At 39.7% G+C, this 19,999-nt stretch overlaps 1 protein-coding gene across 8 annotated transcripts in view; it reads left to right on the top strand.

The window, feature by feature from the left end:
• Positions 1-19,999, top strand: part of LOC117417822 (myocardin-related transcription factor B-like) — a 45,891-nt gene that overhangs the window by 10,670 nt on the left and 15,222 nt on the right. For 3 of the 8 annotated variants that reach the window (XM_059035561.1, XM_059035560.1, XM_034030172.3), the window contains exons 2-3: positions 10,028-10,232; positions 19,843-19,908. In XM_059035561.1, coding sequence (XP_058891544.1) covers positions 10,079-10,232; positions 19,843-19,908 — 220 coding nt within the window. In that variant the 5' untranslated portion in view covers positions 10,028-10,078. The other 5 variants (XM_059035559.1, XM_059035557.1, XM_059035558.1 and 2 more) reach the window with 5 other exon arrangements.

Raw genomic sequence — 19,999 nt, 5'->3', positions numbered from 1 at the left:
GGTGCTTACTAAAATAAAATAAAAACACAAGGCTGATCTTGCCTCCATTAAATACATATTTGAAATGGGCTAATTCAGTCTAAATTACATTGTTCTAATTATTGTTCTCTTTTTTTAATTTACTGTATTACCCCCCCCCCCCCCCCCCCCCCCCCCCCATTTTCTCCCTAATTTAGAGTGGCCTGCTGCGTTCCCACACCACAGCAATTCCCCACACAGCTCAGGAGAACTGAAGGTCAGTGGGTGACCTCTGTTCCCATGACCCAACCTATTGCCTCTTTACTATTACTTGAGTGTGAATATACTAGCCTCTGAAGGACAGTCCAGCTCAGCAGATGTCCACTTGAGCCAACCTGGCACCTGCATAGTAGGATCCACTTCAGACGATGAGGAGAAAGTCCCTGACAGTTTTTGCCTCCCTAACTGGCAGGAGCACCAGAGCCAATGCGGTCTTATGTATAACACGCCCTTCACACAACACAACCGTAACAGCTTGGAGACCGTAGGTCCCTTTTTTCTCTGTATATCTTTGCTGAGTCCAGTGTTTAGTTTTGACAGTACAATATACTAAACCAGGCAGGAATGAACACACAGCCACCCACAAAAATGTGCATCAATGGAAAATGGGCTGTGTTACAAAACAGACAAAGCAGCTTGTCAGGAGAAGGGATGAATTGTTCTAGTATCTGTTGAATTTATCTTCTGTCTTACAGAAAAGGAGGGTAGCAGTGGTTTGAAGTGAGTTATGAGAGCCAGAGACCATTTAAAACCCAGCAGAATCTAATTCCATTTTAATGATGTTTGAATTGGCTCCTTTGCTTTTTGTAATGTTTGGACAGTAATCGGAAAAGTGTGACGGTTCAGTGACCGAGACAACTAGTAAAAAGACTGTTAAAACTGTGTTATAAATACCATACAAATACCATACTATTGCAGCAAAGTATCAGGCAATTAGCATATTAACAAATTATTTTAGAAACTTGCAAGCTACTGAAAAATGTAGCAAGTTCATTGGTGATTTGCTTTTGTATGTCACTGGTCTGCCTCATTGGGTTTGTGTGTAAGGGTTGGAGTTGCTTGGCAACAGTGGCCACTTCTCACTGAAACATGTCGGCATGCAGACTTTTTGGTTAAAGGAATGTTTTCTTTTCTTTTTAATCCAAAAGAATACAGTGTGGAACTTTCTAATGAATATCGTTATAAATAAAAATAAATAAAAGAATACAATCGAAACAGATGACATCCTGTAGCAGGATCTGGTGAGAAAACGGAGTAGAATTGATTACAGAGCTCCAGCATGCAACCGTAAATACAATTAAATAAAAGTAAGTATACTACACACAGCTATGGCTGCTGTGGTTTATAGCAGTTTCTATTCAATCTACACAATGCTGTAGTCTTGATTGTTAGTGCCAATTAGGAGCCAAGGTCTCCACTGTGCGTGTTTGAGGAGGCTAGCTGGTAGCTATACAGTATACGGAAGATTATTGGAAAGAATGAAAATGAGAAAAAGAAGAAAAGTATTATAGTGATTTGATTTAAATGACACATCACATTGCTTTGTAATATATTACATATATTACAATGCAAAACAGTAAAACATCTGCTGAGTGCATTTCAAGTACTGGTATACTGTAGCAATTTAATTACCATTTTGAACTATTTTTCGTAACATGTATTATTTATGTCTGAACGTGACTGAATTTCCTCAATATGAATGTGTCTAAGGGAGCGTGTCTAAGGGAAGAGTGTTGTTTGGGTAATTTGTTACTTGCTGACAGTTGCCCAGGGAGTCAGTTGAATGTGTATTAGTGATTAATATCAAGAACATTACTGAAAGCAGTAATAGTGTGTACAATGTGGTTTGTGCATATTCCTTAGAACCCCAACTTGAAAAGAATCAGCATCCTGAGCTTGTTTCCCTAAAAAAAAAACATCAATAAAATATAATGTATGGCCTGAATTTCTGTAGGATTAATTAAATACAGACTTTATGATTAAAGTGTTACAACATATGCAAACAGCTGTACTTTCCAGGGCATGGGTCTGGATTTATTGCTGCTGTTTCAAATGAGAGGCTTGCAGTATTTTCAAAGCCCAGCAGGTGAGAGTGTTTAAGGACACTGGTCTGTTTCTCATTTTGGACCCATTAGCCACTGAAGCCACAGTCATCAATCTTCCAGTCGGGGAGAGCCGAGTAGAAAGAGGTTCTGATGATGATGAAGGCAGGTTCACGGGATCATGAGATCAGGTTTGGCTCATAAACACTGATGTTTATCTTATCCAGATGTCATTAAGAAGTAAATGCATCATGGTAACCACAGCTGACTGCTTTCGGCAAAACGGGGCCTATTTTTATCCCTCTCTGTCCCTTGGAAAAACTTTCTTTGAAAATGTTTTGTTGTACAGTTTAGCGTTTTAGAGTTGAGGGACTATTCTTTTTTTCTGAAATAACAGTGTACAGTAGCTGGATGATAAACTAAGGTCCTTTGCTTTATTTGGATAACATTACAAAAAGGCAAGAAGGGAATGGTGCACCTATATTACCAGATACCTGGGCAGCATGTTGGAGCATTTCACGTAATCGAGGTCAATAAAAATGAGTTCCTTGATGTGCGTTTATTAAATTCCTCTGTAATTTAACCTTCTGTGGATTCTACTTCATCAGTGTTATATTTATCTTGAGGTTTAAAGCTTTCAATCTATGCCAATTTGTCTGGGCAAGCATTTGCAGCAGAAGATTTGCAACACAACATTATACTTCTATAGTGCTTTTCATGCTGTACAATAACATCCAAAGATAAAACAATAAAAAGATGCAAGAGATTCAAATAATGTGCAACAAGTAATAATTAAAATAAATAACACCAAACAAAGAAACTTTTTAAAACTCGATGAGACACATCTTTAAATAATTGATCCCGTTTGTTTTGAAGAAAGAACTGTGATCAATTATGCATCACATTTTTGCAGCTATTTGCATCAATTTTTAACAGGTTTAAGTAAACTTAACGAAGGACACTTAATTAGTCTAATAAGAGCACATTGCAGGTGGAATGGCGGAACAATATTCTTCATTTAAACATTTATCAATGACTTGTATGACACATTTTGTACAGTTCTTCTCAAGCAAAGATTACAGATACAAGCTTCATGGAATGCCAGCTAGTCCAAAGGTAGCAGGCAGCCTAAACTAAGAGTTGCACCCTAGCATGTGAAATAAAAGGTTTATCCAAGCGAGCATTGCTCTTCACACAAAACCTCCTGTATGTGTTCACAAAAGTCCCTTTTACTACCTATTCATTGCTTTTCAATGACTTGGAGTGCTCATGTAGTTAAGCTGAGGGCTTAGGTGGCAACATAACCTAGTGGTAAGGACTGAGAGGCAGTGTGGCTGAATGACCTTTTCCTGGTTCTACAATATCGTGGCTCATTCTCATTATGTTGTTAACAACATAATACGAATTGTGCAACTTGGACAACCAATTATTTGCCTATGCAGTCTGGCACAATGTATATTTACCTTAAGAACTGGCACTTGAGTAACGATATGTAATCTCTTTTATATTGTTTGCCTGAAGCAATGTTGATGGTTTGCAGAAAAGCAGCAAAAGTGTTTCTGGTCCCATCAAGGTGTATGTAAGGTCTAACACTGAACACATAATGACTTTGAAAAACAGATTCTGACTTAGCCAAGAGTAGATCATAATGTAAGAAACAGGCTTTCAACAACATCGCATCAGCTCAGGTAACACGATACTGTAGAGCAGTGGTTACCAACCCTGGTCCTGGTGACCGGCTGTCTGCCTGATTTCATTCCAACTGAGCTCTCAGTTACTTATCTAGACCCTTAATTGAGCTGATCATTTGCTTAATTAGACTTTTTAATCGTGTTCAGCTCTTAAACAGTTGCAGAGTTCAAGTTACTTATAAAATGTTATAAGCGAACTTGAAATTTGCAACTGTTAAGAACTGAAAACAATCAAAAAGTTCTAATTAAGCACATTATCTGTTCAATTAAGGCTCTAGTTAAGTAATTGAGAGCTCAGTTGGAATGAAAACCAGCAGACACAGTAGGTCCCCAGGACCGGTTTGTGAACCACTGCTGTAGAAAATCTATGTGCCCCTGGGAGATGAGCCCAACTGATGTAGCAATTAATGGAATTCCTATCTGTTTTCATAATGCTAAATCGCAGGAGCCTTTAGTCTCTGCTGGCTTTGAGTGAGATATTGTAATAGCACACCTTCATTGAACTATAGTAAACCTTCTCATATCCACTTGGGTTGGATCAGATTCCACTCCTGGTCCTGTCTGATCGGAGATCTAAAACAGGTGGACTTGGAGAATCTGGGTGGAGAAACATTACTTACAGATGCGTGCACTCCTGTCCATTAACATTGTGGTTAGAGCTGAGGGACAGGGAGGTAGGCTAAGGTGCCTAGAGGTGGCAGAACTCAAGGAACTGTGGCCTTGAAGCTGAGGGGCTGTTCTTTATTTTAAATAATAGAAAAGCATTTTGAAATTACAACAAAGTCAGCTACTGCATGTCTGATGTTGTTTTATTTTTTTCGACCAGTACTTACTAAGTAAAAGCCTACCTGTTCTAAACTGTAAGGTCCCTTGACACCAGCCCAGACATGGATTTCTGTTTGCAGATCAACACTACCCAGCATGATGATGATTCGTGTCCCCTGCTCATTGTGAAGGCCTGCCCCTGACCAGCCGTCTAGACCAGGCCACCCTGCTCAAGGTGTGAAGAGGCTTGTTTTTTCCGCTCTGTTGCTGTTCTTACAGTTTACAGCAACACTTTGCATTAAGTGTCTGTAACAGCACTGTAACAACACATTTATTACACACAAAATTGAGTAGTTTCAATGCAACAACACATATGATTACAAATTGAATATTTCTGGCAGATTACACTGTGTTTTTCACACATGGTTGTATAATTAAATTACTGTGTAACCACACATGCAATTAGATAATGACTATAGCTGTCTTCGGCGTATGTGTGTCTATGTGTCCTGTGAACTCCATTGTCCAGTCTCTTTCAGACTGGCTCCTTGTGCTTAGTTTACTTTTTTTCACCAATGAAATGTGTACCAAACTGTGTCCCTATGGAGAGACCGTTGTCTTGCTAATGGCATCGGGGCATCAAATGCTGCTGCAAATGGATGCTGTATCTAAGGACTCCTGAGTCCAATATGTATTACTAGTAAACGTGCGCAAGTAGATTCCTACATTTCCCTGTGACTTCTTTCAGTATCTGTGAAATAAATCAATTGGAGTGACAGTGTAAAGACAAGCTGTCTCTCAGGTGAGTTAGCTGTGTATCCAAAATACCAGAAAATTGCTGCCTGACAGCAGCTGGTGTAGTGTCAGTGTCTGCTAGGCCCTGCGTTTCATTATTACACAAGCAGAACTTTCAGATGTGATGGTTAGAATCGTAGCTCCAGAACAGCGTCAGAATTATTATTTTTTTATGTCACATTTTGAGTCGTCTGCTTTTGTGTGTTACACGGTACGAGTGGAAATAACTGTTTGTGCAAAGCCTCTGTGAGAAAGTAAAATATTTTAATCCTTGAAGATGTTTTATGCTATGTTGAGTGGTTCTGTATTCCATCGTAATGCAGAGCTGAGTACTTGAGAAAAGGGGTGGTGGAACAAGTCAGATCAACTCTGACAACTAGAAGATACGAACTGAAAAGCAAGGGCAATGTGAGAGGGCATAATGGATTGCTGGAATGGGAAAGCAGAGCACAAGCAAACAGTGACTCCCTTTCTTTCAGCAGCTCAGTATTTCATGTGTGCAGTGATGATCCGATTCCTGCAGCCGGACTGTCGAGTGGCCAAAAGAAACAGGCAGACACGAGAGTTCAACAGCTGTTGACTGGATTGCTATTAAGTCATATATCAGGGAAACCACACTATTGTTTTCAACTGAAGTTGAACCCCTAAAAAATTTTTTTTTAATTTTATAAATTTAGTAGTCGCCAATTATTTTTTTTGTTGTTTTCTCCCCAGTTTAGTAGTGTCCAATTATTCTGTTTAGCTCGGCTCACCGCTACCGCTACCACTCCTGTGCTGACTCGGGAGCGACGAAGACGAGCACACGCTGTCCTCTGAAACGTGTGGTGTCAGACTACTGCGTTTTTACACACTGCAGCCTTACCGTGCAGTCACCCAGAGTTACAGTGTCGGAGGACAACGCAACTCTGGGCATCTTACAAGCAAGCCCCTAGGCGCCCGGCCAGACCACAGGGACGGCGCTCGGCCAATTGTGCGCCGCTCCCTGGGAGCTCCCGTCCTCGGTCGGCAAAGGAATAGCTTCCAGGCTATAGGGTGCATCCAGCACTCTACACGAGTGCCACTCGGGAGCCCCCCAATTCTATTTTGTAATATTTTACGTTCCAAAACGCCACTGTTCTCTTGTGCTGTCTGGGGATTGAATCTGCTGTTATACCTGAAAGGGTTTGAAATTTGCTTACCTTTTTGTTTATTACCTTGGCCCTTCTAGCCCAGGCTCCAACCATTTCTTTAATTATGACATTGGAATAATTTAACCTCCTGACATTAAAATAAGCATATAATTAACCTTTAAACCTGGAGTGGAATGGTCCAGATTTGCCATCCCAGGTATGGATCATTTAATATGAATTCAACTTAATAAAAATTACAAACATGAAGAGGCAGGGTCTGTGAGTCCAGTGTCAGATTATGAACCAATTATTATACCAATAACTCTGTCTGCAAATTGTACATCCATCACTCTGAACGGGACATGTTGCCAACTTGCCTCCTCAACTTCCCCATCATAAGGACACAACATTTCAATTTAAACTGACAAAATAACGAAAAAAGAAATAAATACATAAAGCAGCTCAATAGAAGCTTTGTATAAATCTACAATGGCCCAAATGAAAATATCAGATTTATTTTTACATTTTCGTCTGACTTCTTCCACCTGACTCGTGACTTCACTTTGCTTCACCACTCATGAAGGTGAAAAGACCAAGGCTAACTCGTAAAATAAAAAATAAAAAATAAAAAAATGTTCTCATAATTAGGATGTCAGAATGTTCTCATAATTAGGATGTAGTGGCTTAAGACTTAAAGGCAAACCGTTAAAAGGAAAATAAACACTGAAAGATTCAAGCCATACTAGAGTATGAAAACAATGTGTGCGGTAATCAAAAAAGATCTTATGCTTATGCTGGCGTTGGTTTCAGGATGCAGTGAATCAACACGTACCTAAAAGGCAGACACAGGCATTGAAATTTGCAAAGTTATTAAAACAGAGCTCTCTTTTAAGAGACCACCTGTGTTAAGAGTCCACTATTAGACTGTCCCTTGAGTGGTCTTTTAATACAGGGTTGACTCTGTGTGTGTGTGTGTGTGTGTGTGTATATGTATATGTATATGTATATATATATATAATATATATATATATATATATATATATATAATTACTCCACCCTCTCGATATATCGCGGGTGTCGAGGTCCAATACAAATCCACTATATATCGACAGGCTAATAACAAATGCTCCCTCCTTTTATCGGGGGGCGTCAGGGTCCAATATAAATCATCTACGCAACCTGCTTTTTCTCATTTTTCGTATAAAAAGCAGCACACCATTTCTAAGAGCTGTGTGTGCATACGGATACTCTGCAGAGAAGGGTTATTCATAATCACAATGATAATCGTGATAATCATCGTATGTTTATTGTTTTGCAGCCATGGTAACTGCAGTTTTTTTTTCTTTTTTATAAAACTCGGCTGCTATTTCAAAATGTTGTTTTGCTTGATAGAATAGAAAACTGACATGAATATTTCATGGAGAAAATGTTTCATGTGGAACTCTTCTCATGCTAACGTCATTGTCTGTTATACTGGATCGTTAATGCAGCTCTTGTTTTTCCCCACATGCAAAATTAAATGTTAATATTTAATATAGTTTAAGTAATTAGTAGTCTCTCAACCACTATTAGGCCAAACAAGGCTGTTGCTAAGTGGTCTGTTTGTTTTACTGTGATTCAGCATTTATCCGAACAGTGTCTGTGTGTCTGTGTGTGTGTGTGTGTGTGTGTATTGTATGTGTGCGTATTTGTTTTATGTGTGTATCATTGCATTATACATGTACTTTGTAGCTTCTTGATAATCAATTAAATCAGTTGATCTGTATTGCTGCACTCAATTGATAGCACCACCTTATTAATGCTAGATAATACCATTGATGTGATACAATATATCCTATATCAACAAGATACAGCAGGAAAAAAAAACAGTACTGCTTTGCACTGCAGTCAGTGTGACTGTTACCATTGATAGCAAATATTATGCATTGATCTCAGATTGCTGTTCAGAGGTACCCGTTTGTACTTGCTGTTGCTACACCATCTGCATGTGTCAAATTTCAGCAATTCAGGTGTGCAATGAAATTTCTGCTGGTAGGAACCTATTGTGGTAAATCTGAAACCTGACCTGGGTCTAGTATTCCTGTTAGACTGCACATTGAAAAAACTGGAGATCCCCTGTTTGTGCCTGTGGAAGGGTGGTGGGTAATTCACTGACACAGGACACAGAGAAATGATTCTGAAACACCGCACAGGTGCCCAGTTTTATTAGGAACTGATTTCGGTTCAGCCCGCAGAGGGCGCTGTTGTCTGTGGCCTGCCGTACCAGCTATGGTAGCGACAGAGCCACAACTATACCGGAACGATACAGGGTACAGAGGTTTAAACAAAACATTAATCAAACGGCAAAAGGAACAGGGAAAACAAAACACAGTAAACAAAACTACAAAATAAAAAGTGCTGCACTCGGCAGCTTCACCCCAACCGTCGCTACCCGCACGGCCCAGGTCTCCGTCCTACTCTAGCGGCTCCCTCAGCCTGCTATACACTCTATCGGGGCTGCCCAAGAGTTTTCCCCGCTACCGCTAATTCTTTTATTTCTTTCTTTTATTATTTATTTGTCCTCCTGGGATTTTCGTCCCGGCTGACTTTCCTCCAGCGCTTCCGCACGCCTTTTACGTCTCCGTGGGCAGACCTGAGGGAACAGCAGAATGTTAACTTATAGGGTCAGCAATTCCCCCAAGACCCGCCTCCCAGCCACTCAGAGAGAAGGAAAGTCCGCACACCCACTCTCCCCCCTCTCCGTGTCACTGCCATGACTGACAGGCGGATATTGACGAGCTGCTGCCCTCTCCCTGCAGCACTATGAACACGTCAGAAGAGTCAGCACAGGTCTCCCCCTGTTACAGTGCCCTTTAAAGATGAAGCCCTGATTTGAAATGTTATGTTGTGTTCCAGTTGTGGGCCAGACATTGACTTGCACTTCTTGAGAGAAAGCAAGTCGGCCCTACTTTCATTCCATTAGGCATTTAGAAAAGTGTACTTGCTGAATCACTGAATTGTAGTGGTTTGTCAGTATGACCCTCTGTGATGGGGATACGGTCCTTTTTATCTCCTACTGTATCCCCCCCTCCCCCGCCAGGTTTTCATTATAGATCTTGATACAGGCATGAAATGCAATAGAAGGCATGAAATACTAGAGAGCTCGGATCCAATTTCACAATCTGTGTTGCTTCTCCATCCCTGCAGATTTGCTGCTCCATTTTACCTTCAGCTGAGATCTGACTGTCTAGAATGGGAACAGTACTCAATAGCAGGACTAACACCAAATGTATTCAATTAATTGCCTCGCATTGTCCACTCTGTAACTCTCTAAGCTTCATATACTGTATGTACTTCAGTATTTAACCACATAACAAAGCAGAAACACTTTAGTGTGAAATATGACCCGTATAATCCATCATACTGGCATGTGTTGCTAATCCAGTTGCTTGTCATGCAGGAACCCGATCTTAAATGCCAATGTATCAAGAGCATTAGGTGACCAGTGAGAATGCCAGAATATCTTGCTTTGTAGGCCAGTGTCCTCAGCTGGTATTTGAAAACATCTGTTTTCCAGCTCCTCTTCTGTCTCCGCTAAGCTGTTTAACATTGTGTTTTATTTTCTTAGCAGTGCCAGTTTTCTGGTTACCAGGGTGACGCTGCTATCCCAAGGAGCATCATGGAGCCCCACAGGATGCTGGGGATCGAAGGGGATTGTGGGATGCGGGGGTTGCTAGCCCCCAGTCCTCGGAGTGAGGCTGTAGCCCATGAGCTGGAGGAATTGTCGCTGCAGCCCACCCCGAACCTGCCCCCCCTCAATGAGCGCAAGAACGGTGAGTGCAGCCAGCCTTAAGGGTTAAATAGCAGCCTGCTCTCCATCAAAACCATGAATTAACAAGCATCCCTGTACGAAGAAAGAAAAAAAAGCTATTGACCACAATGTGATGACAGGCACACAGTGACAGTCGTTTGGTATAAAACATGAAGCTTTCATGCCCATCCAAGTTGCTTATAGAGCACATAAATGTGATATTTGCCGTGAACACCGTATGTAAATTGCACCTTTTACAAGGAAAAAAGGATAAAGCTTATTCCTGTGGTTCTTAAATGGCTAAGCCATAATGTCCAATGCAAATTACTAGAGCTTCACTACAACAACAGGGAACATCAGTCTTCAGATTAAAGTCTCCTGGACCATCTGAATGCTGCGTTACCATCTCCTTATATTATAAGCCCCTCTCAGTAACTTGGTTATTTTTTTCTGTTTCATCAACAACAACAATTGTGTTTAACAATACATTTGCAACAGTATGTAGTACATGTTGTTAAAGTCATGGGGCACTGAATTAAAAACGATTAGGATGTGAATTAACCACAGTGCAAAATATATTCTAGAGCCAACCAATATATAAGCATGTTGCTGCTATAGTGTACTGCTGTATGAGAGACGACTTGCGTTCGAATGAGTGGCTTGCTGACATTAGTGGAGGGTTTGTTAGTGTAAGTTTCTGTTTTCAAAAGAGCAATTCAAAATTCCACTTTAAAATAGATTAGAATGTTCCGTGTTGGGACAACATTCCAGTGTGGCAGCTGATGTAAATGATAATAATTGGTCTGGAATTCCAGTTTTGGAGCAAATTAGACTAGAATTAAAATGTCAGAAGGTATAAAGAATCAAAACTGGAAGATGAATGTGAAAACTTAATATTCTGTTGCTAATTAACAAGTGGAGAACCATGCCCAATGTAAGCCCCAAACACCAGCTGATGAGTTTAAATCTTGTGTGAAGGCTGTTACTGCATACCGCTTTACTGTTTTCCCAGCTAGATTTGTTTTTTCTTTCTTTTTCTTTTTTCCACCTTCCAACCTTCAGCAACCTGGAAAACCTTTGATTTCCCAGGAAATGCTTTCTGATTGGCTGGTGCGTCTGGTTCCCACAATCCCAGCATTCCCTGAGCTCGAGCCCGTCTGGAAATGCTTTCTTGGCATGAGAATCCCGGCGGGAGGGCCTCCAGGGACCGGGCAGCACTGGTCCAGGCTGAGTGGCATGTTGACATTTTCACAGGGGTCCTGGGCAGAGAGGGAGACTGGGCCCAGCATGCTTTAATCCAGCTCTCAGGCTGCCTGGCAGCCCCTTGATTTATACCCTTTCCCCAGTGAATGCATCATATGCTTCACAGAGGAAGATTAATTTTTCCGAGATGTACTGTACCTTCAGGCTGTTGACAAACTGTATGGAGATGAAATCTTCGAATTAGGTTGACGCACTGAGTGACAGGCCCAGGGCTAATGTGATATTAATGGAGGATTTCCTGTCTGATGCTTAAAAAAAAAAAAATATATATATATATATATATATATATATATATATATATATATATATATATGCGCCCAACGTTTCGCTATGTTGTACATATCTTTCTCAGGGGAGCATGTGTCTGAATCAAAATGGAGGTATTTATAGGTTTTTGACAGCATGACAACTACTTGTTATTGTTATATATATTTGGTCCCCACTACTGCACCCACTGGTCCCCGGTTCTAATCCCCGCTAAGCCACTTACTAACTGTGTGTGACTCTGAGCAACCTCCTTGTGCTCAGTCCTTCGGATGAGACATAAAACTGAGGTCCTATTGTAAGTGACTCTGCAGCAGTTGTTGATGCATAGTTCACCCCCTAATCTCTGTAAGTCGCTTTGGATAAAACCGTCCGCTAAATGACTAAAGTTAATAATAATAGAAGCATCACATGAAACAGATACCACAGTGCAGCTGTGAGGATAACAGTGCACATAATCTCCAGCGTCTCCTTTTTGACTATTCATTGAAATACACAAATGTTTAGATCCCAGGTGTATGGAGGTGATATACTGGGAGGCAGTCTTGCCTAGGGCAGAGGCAAGGGGTACCCCTCTCCCCTCCCCCAAAACCTGTTAAATTTGGAGGGAGGTACCACTTCTATGTACTGGGATTGGTTATACAATCAATTATTCTCCTACATTTAAAATCATTTAAAGTTTGTTTGACCCTTTTCATTTCCGTGTTTTAAATTTGCAGAACCTCCCTTGTTCGCCAGCATGTTTACCCACCTGGTACCCTCACGATCCCAGTTTCTGTAAACAGAACATCAGCATTTTCCCAGCAGTGTTTTTTGTTGCTAGGTATTTGTTTCAGTACACGTACTGAATGAGAAGATTGTTGATTATTATATTGATTGTTATGAGCCTTCAGTTTGACTGGGAAATCATCAGTGAAGAATTACAGATTTACAATCTATTCAATGAAGAGAGAGACTTTTAAACAGTGATATTTTGTACTGAAATGTGGGAAAGTGTTCCTTTTTAAGCAATAAATATGCAGTTCTCATTAAACATGATGGATTGACAGCACAGCTCGTTATGGATGAAATTGCACCCCCTTTGGTTTTCTAATGAGATTTTCTCATAGCAGACATTGCCACCAGGTGGCCCAATATTATTTCTTCCAAAATCTTAAAGGTAAAGTCAAATTCCTTCATTTCTACACACCCCTTATTTATTAAGAGCCACATGCAGTCCAACAATATGCTTGTTCACACTATTACTATGAGTCAGCAGACAGATTTGCAGTATAATGTGCTTTAGCAGAACACTAGTTCTCTTATTAAATCATCCTCTACTGAGTATTAGCTTGTAGATGCTGCTGTTTTTCTTTTGTACAGAATCGTAATGTCATTTAGGAGCACATTAAAACACTGATGTAGTGCCAGCCCCTTGGTGTAACAGTACCCGGGTTGGAGAAATGCATGCAGGTCGCTTGACTGCTTGCATTGATTTTTTCTCTCAGCCAGATGCATTGATTTTGTAATCCTCAGAAGTTCACAGTGAGCTGGTGCCAGGGGCTTCTATTAACCCCTGTAGCTCCCCTTGTGTCCTGTAGAGCAGAGCTGCTAAGGATACTTCTTCATTGCTGCACACAGAGACCAAACAGACAGCCTGTGTAGCTCAGACAGCTCTGGTGAATTTTACAGTACCATATCTTCCTGAACTTGCCCTCCACTTAGTTTTAAAGGCGGCATGGTCGTCCTCAAATCTCCCAATATTGCGTTTCAGTATGCATTTGCAAGTTATGGTAATAACTGAATCTACAGATTTCAGGGGGATCTGGGAGCTGGACAACATAGTGGTTACTTAATCAATTGGAGTTGCTATGCAGGAACTAGGGCAGGAAATGTTATTAAAATAAACCACTGCAGCATGCGTGGGCCCTCACCACATAGAGCAGTTTCTGTTTTGAGTAACAGTGCCAGAGCTTCTGATAAGAGTTGGGGTACTTTAGTCACTGGCTAGCAATGTTAACACAACCCCCCACTCCCAGTCATAACTAACAGGACACCTCTGGGATATAGTGGAAACTTTTGAGAGACTCTGTTCCTTACTCAGATATTTTAGTATAATCCCTGGGATGTGTTCTTATATATTGAAAGCAGACAAATGTAAAACATCTATTGTTTGTATTTGTTTTTTTTTAATTATGTGTTAAATGTTATTCCTCTTGCCAGTTTTCTTTATCATTATGGTCACGGCTGAAGACATATTTGTATGACTGCTTTTAACTTATTATAAAACTGTAGATCATAAAGCCACACTTGTCTTAGGTCCTCCATATTATGTCTCTTTTAAAATGTTATTTTAACCTACCAGATGTAAAGAACATCTTCATGGATGTTGATATATAAATGATATTGTTGTTTGTTGATTTTTTAAAAATATTTCTAATTAGAAAACTTTTATAATATGTTCTTTGATTCCTAAATGTCGTTAACGGCTGGTAATATAAATAAGTCAACTAGTATGGAAATCATTTTCTATCTAGCATGCCTTCTGAGGAGCCCAAGTATCTGTTTTGCATTAGACTTCCTTTCCACTGTATCTTTTGACACAGATGACCTACCCATGCAGACCCCGCTTGTGTTGTAAAGACCTTCGTCAGTCTTGTCTTTCTCTGAGCTCCAGCTCCTCCCAGCAGCAAGGGTTAACTGGGCTGTCCTTGCCTTGCTGATTCTTTCGCTGTGTTCCCTACCTCTGGCAGTGATAGGCTCAGTCCTGCAGTGAGGAGGGAGCTGTGTGGAGCAGCACAGACACAGAGGTGAGTAAGAGAGAGAGAGTGCTGGATTGCAAGGCTCAGAATGTCTAAGGCAGAGGCACTTCCTCCTGCACAAATCGATGGAACTCCAGCCAGCATCACAGCCCGGCACTCCCAAGTCTCTCGGATCACTGGAACTATCAGATAGATGGCTTTCCTGGAAGTGGAGACTCCCGCTGTCTTCAGAGGCAAATTCAAATCAGGTGCCGATCCAGCAGAGGATTTGTTCTGAATGAAATTCTTATTGTATTTGTTAACCCAGACGTGTGTAGTATAGAAACCTAATTCAACTCAGCCTGATTCAACAGATAATTTTCAATAAGGGAGTAACTAGCATGTAATTTAGCAGCTGCTCCAGCTTGGATTTAGCGATTTAATAATGATACTAATAACAGTAAAAAATGTTGCCTTTGCGTTGATTATTTGCACCAATGTATGTTTTTGCGATAATTGGCAAAGGGATGGCTGCTTTGCTGTTCTTCGATTTGTCCAAGACAGGTAGATGCATTTCTAGTTGAAGCTTTTGGGCTGTTTCTAAATTTGTTTAGATTTTGTTTTTGTAGGTCTTTGTATTGAAGGCAGGATTTATCCACTGAGATCCAACACTTCTTGTGTACAGATGTCTGGTCCCCATTAAGGCTAGGGAGACTAAATTAAATTATTATTTTAAAATAAACTGGGACTTGCTCTCTAAACCTGAGCTTGTACTTGAGCAAACTGGGAAAGCTGTTTTGGGTTTTAGACTACTTCCTGTATTTTTTATGCATATGAAATGGCCTGATTTTGAGCATAAACGTGGTTGCGTTTCATGAGTATTATGTGTTAGGAGTGCCACAGTTCTCTTGTGTTGCTGTTGAGAAGAGCCCATTTTGAGGAGCACTAGGCTGTCTTTGTGATTGATGTTGTTTGGTTTGTTGTTGAATGTCCTGAGCGTCCTGAGTTGACAGTGCTCAGTGGGAGTGTGGACTGTCAATATGTTTGGTTCACTTAGTTAACTTTTGTATGCACATTGTAATGTTTGATTAAACTTTTTTTTTTTTTTTTTTTTTTTTTTTTTTTTTTTTTAAGTATTAAAAAATGCCAAAACATTCTTTTTTGAAACAGGTACGGTATAATAGAAGTAAAACTAGTGAAACATTTCAGATTCATCTCTACTGAAAAGGGAAGATTTGTCTACTGTACTGAATGTACAGAGTTTTATTCAGATTTTTATTTTTAAGTTACAAATAAATTTCCTTAATTTTTAATGAAATATTCAGTTGGAACAGAGGATTTCAGTTAGACAGAAAAAAGGCAATTCTATGATAATAAACCTCCCCCAATTCATAAAAAACAACTCTCCACTTGTAAGGTCAGAAGTTATTGGGAGATGTATTACTGTGTTTTAGAAAACACCATGTTACTCTTCAAACTAATAATAAATAATAATAACAATGGACACATGTTTACATCAGAAGGCTTTTATTATTCCATTAAGTTTACATTATATAGAAGTGTTTTTTTTTTCCAACACTAATATTCCTTTAACTGTGAAGTGTATTGGAAAATGAATGTTGAACCTCATTGGTTCTTTAATTGGCTTTTTTATTTATTAAAACATATATATTTTAAAATGATCATATTGGTATATTTGATGTTCTTTAGCATTGGCACACTGGATGTATAGCTTTATTTTAATTAGGCTTGCATGTTACCATTCTGGGGCCACAGCAAATGTTTTCCATTATTTCATTATTTTCTATTGCACAGCAAGGTCTGTGTGACGAGTCACAAACCAGCGCTATATAAACTGAACGATGGTGTTCTTGTTACTACAACTGTTATAAAGCTGATGCCAAAGATAAGCAATCAAGGTTTAAACAGAATTCAATGAAAGTATCCAATCTAGTTTGTCACAGAAGGCTGTGGGTATCCAACAAGGCAAAGAAAAGTGCTTCACCCCTTCTTCGAGCATGTTGCCAAAGCATTCTACCATAGTGGCCATGCCAGCTGTGATTATTTCCCTCTGGCTATGCTTTGGCCCCTGAGAATTACAAATCCTCTCAACTGGGGAAACATTTGGCAGTCAGAGGCACGCCAGCTGGAGTTTATCAAAGGATAAGACTGAGTCCCAGAGCTTGTGGAGGGGAGGCATTGGCCACCTACCTGGAGCTTATCTGGTCTATGAAACCAAGTCAGGACTGCCTTTACTGGAATACAGTATATTGTTCAAATGGCAAACTGTGCATTGGAATCTGAGTCCACCCTCAATTAGAATGTAAAGGGCTTCCAGGCACATGCACCATGCATGATCATTGGTGCCTACATCACTGTAAACAATACAAGCTGACACGATGCAAAGCTTTTGAAGCAGCACAAGGAATGATTGTGCAGAAATTAACATGTAGCAGTGATTGATAAGATTGAATGGGTTAACCTTGTGTGTGTGTCACGTGGAACAGAGTGAGTTGAGTCCAGTAGCTACCGCAAATACATACATTTTCATACACTTTAGCTAATTGCAAATAAACCGTGTGTAAATGTATGGAAAACAACAGTTAATATGTTGGTGTGGAGAGCATGTAGCCATAACAATGTAAGATTTTATGATTGCACACCGGAAAAAACACTAATCAAGTTAGGCAATGTGACCCACGCACAATCTTTGTAATAGCTGGGAAGAAATTTAAATAAATGGGAATTATGAAGAAATCTGATTAAATTGTGTGTTGCCTAGGGGATTCTTAATGACTCAATTTACATTCAGCAGACACAACTTCATGAGTAGTCTAACTGCATTTTACTGTGAAAGCAACACAGCATGGTGGTTATTATGAAATGAATACCACTTTTGGAATATACTTGTGTAATTGTATTCCTGATCACCCACAAATAAACCTAAATATCAATGGTATTGTAAAGTGTGACATATTTCATAGTTAAAGCAGAATCCTGAAAGTAATCAATCCAGATTTTTAAAAGTGACGATTTTGTATTGCAAGATCAAAGCTGGGCCCCATTAGAGCAAAACCTGTTCGTCCTTGTAACCCTGAGCATATTATTATTACATTAATCATGGCCAGAGAGTTATTACCGCTTTCAGAAGCTGCTGTCACTATTGTAGTGGGCAATGCCGTGGCACTGAAAATGAAGGTGTTGAGATAGAGATGTGTTGTGTTTTGAAGGTGATTCGCTCATTGACTAACTGTACCAGGAATTATAACCTTATCTTTAAAATCCATTCTTCCAATACTTGGAGGGTATTGTATATTTCTGTCAGGTCTCCAGTGACTATTTGTCTGTCTATTTATTTCGGGTCACTTGTCCTCAAGCCTTTTAATGGGTAATCCTGTGTGTCTGTGTGTGTCTAGAGGGTTGAGAGAGACACCAGGCCTGCCTCAGCTTGACTAATGCAGCGCAGCTTGGGTCTAGCCTGTGGCCATGCTGCCCGGGAGTCTAGATTCGATAGGTCAGGAGTTCAGAGTTGACTCAGCCTCGACAGTACAGTCTGACTGGAGGGAAGACAATACCAACATAGTGTTGGTTTTTCAGAAGACAAAAAACAGATTATGTCACATTTGAGGCAGCACAGGTTTTGCTTTGAGCTTTGGTGTTCAAGTGACCGCTGTGTGTGGCTATTGAAGCTCACAGAGGCTCCAGAATGAATCAAACCGTTTAGATGAGTTGCATCAAACTTCACATTCACATTTGTTGCAAGTAGTTATTGACCATCCTTGTAGATCAGACCACTAGAGAAAAGTTTCCTGATGTCCTCTTGTTTGACTGGAATTTGATTTTCACCAGGTCTGGGGTTTCTAGTGTCATGATATGTGTTTCTGTCCACAGTGGAAAGAATCTTAATGTATTTTGTTTTATGGGTGTTCCAAAAGCGGCTTGTTTTTTCATTTCAGTAGGCTTTTTTCAATGGCCAGCTTGTACAGTGGCTTTGCAAAGCGTTGAATTCAGAGCTCCCTGCAGCACCATCAATGTTTAATCTATATAACAAAATGAATTCCTTTTTTAAATATGTCATAATGAGTAAATTGATAATTATCTGTGGTATAAAAATAAAACACAGTGGTTCTTCCTGAGTCATTCAAATAATCAATTTCAGAGGAAAGATAAACATTACCTTAATCCCATATGTCATAAAATAATCTTTTAGTGTTTTATTTGAATTATATATATATATATATATATATATATATATATATATATATATATATATATATATATATATATATATATATATATACACATTGCATTGGGGCAGAAGGGGCACATCCCCCCCCCCCCACACACACACACTTTGAATGTGGGGGGGTCAAACTATATATTTTGCCCCTCCACTTTTTCGTTCATTATTTATGTATTATATCTTGTTGTGTTTGGCATTGGTTTGCTTTAAAATCTTTAAAATAAAATATAAAAATATAAAAGTATTCAGAGGATGGGCCACATTTGTAAACAATCACAATAAATCCTCCCTATACAAACATATTGGTTTGACCCAAGGTCTGCACCGTGGGTAATGTTAGCGAACAGTAAGAAAAAACGGCAGGCGGTCAGGAGAGATAACTGCACGAAATTTCAATACTTAAATATAGGCATATATATTTTTATTTATTACTTGCAAAAATATCTGAAGGAAGAGAGAGTATAAGACAATTATTAAAGAAAAAAATGTAAGGAAGAGAGAGTATCGGACCATTATGTAAGCAATAAGGCACGACAGGGTATGTGATATACTTTAATATCAACTGCCTGGGGCGTGGTGGTATTAGAGTATATCACACACTCTGAAGTGCCTTATTGCGCTTATAAAATGGGTTATAAATTGAAAAAAAAATGGATAAATACGTTTTTTTAATAAACAAAAAAATCATTTTTATTAAATAGCCTTCCGCCTAAAACTGAGCTAAGAGAAAATAGTTCCATATAACTTTTTTTTAAAATAAAACTCAATCCTCTTATTATTTATCCAGTTATGCCCAAAGGAGAAATGGAAGGAAACCACTTGCAATAAAAACTGAATGGTAAACGTAATAAAAACACTGTTGCTGTAGTTTTGTCAGGATGTGAGAGCTCATTATTCACGAGTGGCTGGGTTTCCGAGCGATGTGTTGCTAGACTCTCACCTCCCTGTGTCGTTCCACAGACAGGGTTAAAGCGGGTCACTTCCTGTTCCCACTGCTAATCAGACGCCCAATGGTTTTTACGAAGGGAACAGGGGTGGAGGTAATGAAAATGTCATCGCACAGTGTTACACTCGCAGCACCTCTGAACAGTCCCGCTGTAAACAAGGCTAACCCTCCTCCTTTTTTTTTTTTTCCTGTCCAGTTCTTCAGCTCCGGCTGCAGCAGAGGAGGACTCGGGAGCAGCTTGTAGACCAGGGTATCATGCCACGTAAGAAACTAATGCTTAACTTCTCTCTATACATTTCTTAATGGATTGTTTGAATTGGTCCATTCATGGTGGCTGGCTGTTTGGTCATTCA

This window comes from Acipenser ruthenus, chromosome 13, assembly GCF_902713425.1.
Source record: "Acipenser ruthenus chromosome 13, fAciRut3.2 maternal haplotype, whole genome shotgun sequence".
NCBI lineage: Eukaryota > Metazoa > Chordata > Actinopteri > Acipenseriformes > Acipenseridae > Acipenser > Acipenser ruthenus.
The sequence above is the reverse complement of the archived record's forward strand: the minus strand, read 5'-3'. Positions and strand labels throughout refer to the sequence as shown.